Here is a 7,526-nt window from a genome sequence, read left to right as displayed (position 1 = left end):
TCCTGGCCCAAACGGAAGGAAATTTCACTAGCTGACTGCAGCAGCCGCAGTTACTGCCGCCTACGAATTGTTAGATTCTACAGTTGGGCCGAAGGTAATAGTGCTGGGATCTTGAGATTTGTTTATTCTTTAAATATTTTAAGCCAAATTCTTCAATATTATTATCGTAACAAAAGATGTTCTCCTACAAGGTCTTGTAGTTCTCTCTAAGCTACGTTTTCTCTATTTTTATTAAAAACTATGATGGAGCTTTAAAATCCGTCAAAAGGTTATTAGAATATATTAATAGATATACAACATTTCCAATGCTATTATTTTGACCCCAACTGTTTGTGTTTGGAAAGTATGTATGGGGGCGGAGGGCGTGGCGAAGCCACATTAGAGCAGAATGTTGGTGGCTGGGGGCAACAAAAGTATTTGTTATGCGGTAAAAATGCATAAAAATCCTGAGACCGGCATTTATTTAAATTTATGCCGTTATAACGTAATTTTGCATTACCCCAAAATGATGGTGAGAACCCGGCCCACACACAGAAAAGCCAACACCCTTAAGTTTAGCGGCTCGCTGGTATTTTATTGTTGCACTTGCGCTTGTGTGGGTGTATTCGGTATATGTGTGTGGCACACTTTACCCGGGCATTTTTATACAAATTTTTGCACATTTTGCGGCGAACGCCGACACCGACACCGACACCGACAAAGCCCAAAAGCAGAAAGCCAGAAAGTTGCTATGCCGCCTTTTATTTTGGTTAAATAAGTATTTGGCAATTGTTATTTGAATAAACCATACTTCCCATCCTTTATCCTTTGTGCACCATGCACCCAGCACCATGGACCCCTTGTTTTCATTTGCCATTATTATTTTTTCATCGCATTTCAATTGTTTATCTGTGTTTACGTGCAATTTTTTCTTTACATTTTCTGGGATAATACGAAAGTTATTCATTTGTTATGCATATGAAGTGGATCCAAAATAGTCCTGTGGTTTATTGCAGCCATTTCCACAGTCATTTTATGGCTGGAAAACAACAAAGGACTCGTTTCGCCAGTTAGAAATGGCAGCGGCGAAGTTGCAATGCTCGGCAAATTAGTGGAGCGCCTGAGTGCGGCTTCCGTTGCGATTACAATGGAAAATTAATAGCGAATTCCTGCTTTAAAATAAGGACACTCCGAGTCCTCGCCAACCTGTTAAAGTCCGGGACGAAGTGCAAACACTGCAGGGCAAAGGCGAGCTTTCATTTGTCACTTCCAATTAGGCCGAGTCAAAGCGAGTCAGGTGAACTCTGGCCCGGCTGCTAATCTCCCGACATCGACATCCTGTCCGTTGTCTAATGTCTCCAGTCTCTAGAATTCGGTTTGGGGGGCCGGCCGGCAGACTCATTCAATCAATTGAAACACTGACACTGCTTTCTGTGTTTTGAATACAAATTAGCCAAAGTGATGGCCGCCCCGCAACATGCAGCTGCCACGCCTCCAATCAAGCAGGCGCACACTCGGAAAAAGGAAATACGTAATTGGTAATTGGTATGTCAAGCTTAAATGGTTTCTCCTAACTTCAGTATATAGTTTCAGGTTAAATCGATTAAAAAATACTATAAGTATAACCCCTTAAATCTCAATTTGTTTAAGTAATTACATGCATTTAGCCAGGACTTAACTTTATACTTTATCTTACTTGTACACTGTAAACTCCTTTTACTTTTCTCAGTGAATTGCACGGACTTCAACCTGGGACTCTGCCATTGATGCTGGCTTCGTCGTATTAAAACGGGAGTTAATTTAAATGCAAAGTAATTAATTAGACACTTGGCTGGCAAATCAAGTAATCCAATCTCGACCAAAGGCCAAGGGGCAGGGCCAATCACACGTACCGTCTCGGTGCCTTGAAGGCAGACCCAGACCCGCAAAGTGACCAAAGGCTGTGCCTCCATATGTGCTCTAACAATTCGGGAATATGCCATATATCAATGGCGCTGCCTCTGCCCGTGCCGTGTGTGCTTATCCACTCGGTGCCCAGACAATGGTAATTTCAATGATTTTGTTTAGCTCAGTGATTCGGAGAATTGAGTTCGGCTGCACACACACCACTCACAGACATATGTATATGTGTGTATGTACATAATATCCATCTGCTACGTGCTAGAAGCAAATTGGCAGTGCACACACACACGGCGACGCACAGGATTTGAATGCCTCTCAATGAATTGCTGCCAATTTGCAATGGTTAATGAAACGCTTTGTGCGGTGTCGATTGCTACTAGCCAACTAATCCAGTTAGCCAGCAGCATATAGTGACCGATTCCCTGCAGCTAATCTCCGGCTACGGCTCCGACCAGAGCTGCTGCACTTTAATCGGCTCCGTTCGATTGTCCGGTTTACTCTCCCAGCTTTCTTTGACATTCGAGTTACATTTTGGCCAAGTTTCATCGGTTTCTGTGGCTTCGGTTTATTGCTCTCCTTTATTGTACACTGTGAGAAAAGGAAAATATTAGCAATATGTTGTTTTATTTTAAGCTAGACTTTGTTTTTTAATAAAAGATATGTTTCTTAGTAGGATTGTATTATAGAATCTAATATTACAAAGCCCTGCTCCTTTTCTCCAAGTGTCGCTCTGCTCATTTCAATTTTGTAATTGAGATTAGCTCTTTGGGAATAATGGAGATCAGATCATTTAATTAACTTTGTTTTCGAGCACGTCGCTTCCACTGCGGATGTCAAGTGCTGTCTGTGTGGGCGTGGTCCCCTCCCTACCAGTATATATGCACATAGATGGAGGGGGAAAGGAAAGGAAAAGCTGCTCGTGATATACTGATATGCTGATTGAACTAACAAGTTCTCGAACGCAATAATTTTGCGATTGCCGGGGGAAGTTGGTGGGCTTGTCGAGTACCCTCAGTTGTCTGTTAATTTGCCGAGCAACAATTCCATTTGTTAATTCCGGATCCGGCATCTTTTGCTCAATTTGGCAAACAGATGAAGGAGCCCCGTTTGTCGGAGGCTCTGTGTCCATGTGTCTCGATTTCATTTCCGAAATTGAATTGCCAAAAATGTAGCATCAGTTTCCGCACTCAGCCGAGAGTCTCCTTGCCGTTCTCCGTCCTTCATTCTCCGTCAGTTGTCAGTCAGCTCGGTTCTTGGATCTCAGGGTTCAGTGCTGCTCTCAGTGCTCAGTTCTCAGTGTTCTCAGGGCTCAGAGTTCCCAGTTCCAATTATAATTACGCCAGTCTCTGTGGGTCCGAGGCTTCGGTCTGCTGCTGCTCGATGCGTTTTTGGGTCTATGCATTTCATTTTCACTGACTGAGGAACTCCCCGTTGGCTCCCCATCTGTCCGATGCTGAATCTGACTATCTCCGTCATCGTCTGGCGGTGAAGCCGGAGCTGGAACTGGAGCTGAGACTGCTGCTGATGCTGTTTTATTCTCACTTTTGCCTCTCGCATGGCTTAGAATGAGCCAAATTGCATTCAGCTGTTTGTTTTTATGCGCTGTCACGAGAATTCCAAACTACTTTTGAATAATTTCATTTATTTATGTTGCCCATTGCTCGGCGCAAAAGTTTTGCTGCAGTTGCTCCGTTTCTCCGCTGTCTGCAGTCAGTCAGTTAGTCGCTTATTTATTTAGCTTTCTTTCTTCTCCGTAAACTGACAAAAAGGCGCAAAACTTGCCGCTGTGTGTCAAAAGTTCTTCCTCGAGCCTTAAGGGGTCTCGTCGCAGCTGCATTACTCCGCTGCCAATTGATTTCATTCTGCTGACGAAAATGTAAATCAACTTCTATTAATTAGGCTTGAGTGCAAGAGGTGTGACAGGTACCTACCTAGATATAGGTAGTCAGGCTTCTGTACCATTTACCTTTTGTAGTTTCCCGATAGTATGGATTTCATCTGCAAAAAGGCCCAGGGAAAGTGGGAGTGCCTGCAGCTAAATGCTTTTTGGCAGGTGACAGCTGAATTGCAGCAGCATTAACAGAAATATAACGCATACGCCGCGGTGACTGGCGTGTTCAGCTAATTAGGCCCACAAATCCTGACAATGGAATAGTCTAAATAATTCGTGTTCAACAATGGCAGATACTTGATAGCCAGCCAGAACGGTGTTCACCAAAATCACGGCTCATTAATTCACAATGCTTTGATGTTGGCAAAGCGGCTAAACTGTGGAAAGGTAGCGTAATTATCAGTATTTGAAAATGGCTGAAAATCATTCTGAAAATTTTGAAATAATTTAATGCAAGCAGTAGTTTGTGTAGGATATTCTAAGCTTAAGATAAATAGATTTTTGAACAGCTTGGTAACAATTGTCTTAAACATTTTATGGCTCAGCTTGGGGCGCTTTTCGATTGTTGGACTTGCGGCGCATTGCCTGCTTGTAGGCTGCCTTTTTGGAGAGCCACCAGGGCTACACGGCTCCATTCAACCTCCGCTCCGGTTCCAGCCAACTTGTCACCGGAGCAGAAGTTTCTGAATGCATTCTCGGCGCTAACTTCTCGCTGCGAAAAGTTGGCGTAAAATACTTTGCTCGAATATTGTTTTCGCATGCTTTTGTTGCAGCCCATAAGAAGTCGTTTTTCCCCGACTTTTCCCTGCTTTCCCCGAACTTACCCGCAGCTCGGAGCATATCCATCCAGACAACGTAAATTGTGCTGTCTTTTTGAGAGTTTTTATTTTGTTTGGTCTGTTGTGTTGTGCCTTTTTCGGTTCGCTGTTTTTGTTTTATATCGCTTTAGTCGGGGTGCTTCTTGCATTTCTGCCATGTATTGGCATTTCAGTGCTTATTTGTATCGTTTTCGTTCACTTTGTTGTTACTTTCGTTATGGCCTTTTCTTTCTTTTGTTGCCAACTCTGCTGTTGTTGTTGTTGTTGTTGTTGTGCGGTTGCTGTTTTCAATTTTGTTGCAATCGCAACGCATTTTTTGTGTTTTGTTTTGTTTTGTGTTCTTTCTCTCTGCTGCACTATTTTTACTCTTCTTTTTTTTTTTGGCAATTTCCTCAAAACGCAAAAGCTGAAAAGTTTCCCGCACCCATATAAGCTTTATTTTCTCATTTTATTGGGTGTGTATCGATGTGTGTGAACTTTATTTTCTCTTCAATCGACTTTGTAGCATCGGCATTTGGTATGCATGCAAGAACTATGTATGCAAATCCTTCATTAGCCCCTCACAGCGTTCCCAGAACTGATTGCGAAAGTTGAGTTAGCTAGTTGCGCCTCTTGGGCGGACTCATAATGCCCTGTGGGTCCGTGGTCTAAGTACAGACTGGACAGAGTCCCCTGCAACATGATACTCACGCGGGCCCGCTTCAGAATCGAGTCCTTGGAGGCATCGTAGGGATGCTGCTTCGAGGGAATCTCAATCACAGAGGGTACGGCCAATAGATGGGCATCGACAATGGGCCGAATCAAGTCCGCGTTCTCCTGACTGATCAGAATGATGGCGATGTCGGGGCGAGCCAGGAACTTCTTGAAAGAGGCTTCGATTTGGGCAGGGGTTGTGCCTAGCAAAAGTTGTGTTAACACTCTAAATTAAACTAATTCCTGATTAAAATTACGCTTATCAACCACCATGAAGTTGGCCTCCCGATTCTCGTCGACTTCCCCTATTCCGGCCAGCATGAAGCCCACGCAAGTGTCCTTCGGGACATTAACTCAAGCTTCAATCACTAATATAAGGACACCCACCTCATCCCCGATCACAGCCAACAGTTTCTCCACATCCTCCGTTTCTAGGGACGACACACTAATTGCATTATTCATTTTTAGAGATCAAAGATTAGTATTAATAAATATTAACAGACGAAAGTCCACTGACAGTAAGTACTGAGAATGGAAGCCAGCATAACTGGCTTTTACCCACACTAGATAAACCAAATGGAAATATGAATAAAGTGAATACAGTAACTAATGCACAAGAGCTTCCGATGACAAAACAATTGTCCGAGTGAAATGGATTTCGAAAAATGAGAGCAGGAACTGAAATGGAAAAGGGGAAATCTGCACTTGACAGCTACGCCGCATTTGATGGCAAATCGCTGGCTGCACTTCGCTGTTTGTAGTTTTGTCGAGCGTAAAACAAGTTTTATAATTGTTTAAAATGTTTGCTGTGCAGCTGTTTCAGTTTTCTGCTTTCTGCTGCTGATCCTGCTGCCACTGTCCACTGCAGTGCAATTTATAACGAATTTTTGTCAGTTGCCGCTCAAAACTTAATCGAAAACAATGGTTTTGTGTGTCAAGCCAGACCCACAGCCCACCTGAAACCACCCGAAACTCCCTTTAAGCACCGTTTACGTAAGCCTGTTCACACTGCGTCGGCTCCTAATTGGATTAGATAACTCCCCAAAGGGCTTAGCAAACGAAACCGAACCGAAAGCGAAACTCCGCCCACGAACTTGACTTGACGCACAGATCACCTTTGTGGCCATTGTCTCCCCGTCCCCGTCAAGTGAATCGCTCCAGATCTCCCGGCCGAGATCCCAGGGAGCCGGTTATGTGCACCAAGCCGTCTGTTAACTCATTTGCGTTACGTAGGCAAAGGCAATCCCTAAGCCTAAATGCGGCTAATTGCCGAGCACGACTTTCGACAGACCGCGCCAAAGAGCCAAAGAGTCAAAATCCCAAATAGCCCAAAAGCCAGCTGCCACTTGAACCCGACACACAACACGGCTCTCGACTCCAGTTAACATTTTTCAAATCAGCTCTAATTGTTTACAGTTTACAGTTTACATATCAATGGCCATCGTTGTTGTTGCCGGCGTGTGGCATAACTAATTATGATTAATGCTTCAAAGCCAGCCCCTGACATTTGCCATTAATTGACAGTTGGAGCAGCGACAGCAGCAGCGCAGACACAGTGGCACGGAGAGAAAAACCTATGATTATTCAATTTCTTAGGTAATTTATTGCCTTTAAAAGGGACTACAAAAACCGTATTATTTTTAAGGTAAAATTACTCTTTTTTTGGGAGATATTTTTATAAAAATATGAGAGGTTTAAAGACTAACCACATTTCAGAATAAACCATCTCTTTTCCTGCTTATTTTCCAAGTGTATGATGGCTCTCTCTGTCGGTGCATTGAACTTATGGCTTAGTGGAAAAACTGTCATTGCACACTCTCCTACATGCACCGAAAATTGCAGCCATATAGTCCAGCATAGTCTTTACTGTCATACTGGAACTGGAAGTCAAAAGCCGAACCCGTAGCCAATCTCAAACCCAATCGAAATCCCATCCCAGCCAACCAGCCAGGCAATCGGCGCTTTGGCCCGCTGACCTTTTTCCACACATTGCGATTGCTAATGCCGGAGCCATCGGGATCCAGTGAGTTGGCCAGTCTCGAACTCACAACCGGCCTTCCGTGCTACCGGTTTTAGTTTATTGACTATTGGCAACATCAGGCAACACACTGGCAGAGCGGCAACAGCAACATCGGGAACGACAGACAACAAAGTTTCCTATGACTTTTGCTGGCCCGGCCCGGCTTCTTAAATATGGTCATGGCAGCATTTAGTGGGGCTGCGGCCAAAAAATTTTTCACTTA

At 43.9% G+C, this 7,526-nt stretch overlaps 1 protein-coding gene across 2 annotated transcripts; it reads right to left on the bottom strand.

The window, feature by feature from the left end:
• Positions 1-5,026: 5,026 nt before the first annotated feature.
• Positions 5,027-5,828, bottom strand: Vha14-2 (Vacuolar H[+] ATPase 14kD subunit 2). 2 transcript variants are annotated; one of them, XM_017161241.3, is made up of 4 exons: positions 5,671-5,828; positions 5,541-5,622; positions 5,281-5,486; positions 5,039-5,222 (listed from the first exon to the last, which is right to left on the bottom strand). In XM_017161241.3, exons 1-4 carry the CDS (start codon positions 5,743-5,745, stop codon positions 5,190-5,192), a joined length of 396 nt encoding a protein of 131 aa, XP_017016730.1. In that variant the 5' UTR covers positions 5,746-5,828; the 3' UTR covers positions 5,039-5,189. The 2 variants fall into 2 exon arrangements, with proteins under 2 accessions (XP_017016729.1, XP_017016730.1); XM_017161240.3 differs by having other exon boundaries at positions 5,027-5,486.
• Positions 5,829-7,526: the final 1,698 nt, after the last annotated feature.

The sequence above is a fragment of the Drosophila kikkawai genome, chromosome 3R, assembly GCF_030179895.1.
Source record: "Drosophila kikkawai strain 14028-0561.14 chromosome 3R, DkikHiC1v2, whole genome shotgun sequence".
NCBI lineage: Eukaryota > Metazoa > Arthropoda > Insecta > Diptera > Drosophilidae > Drosophila > Drosophila kikkawai.
This window is presented reverse-complemented; position numbering and strand designations above follow the sequence as displayed.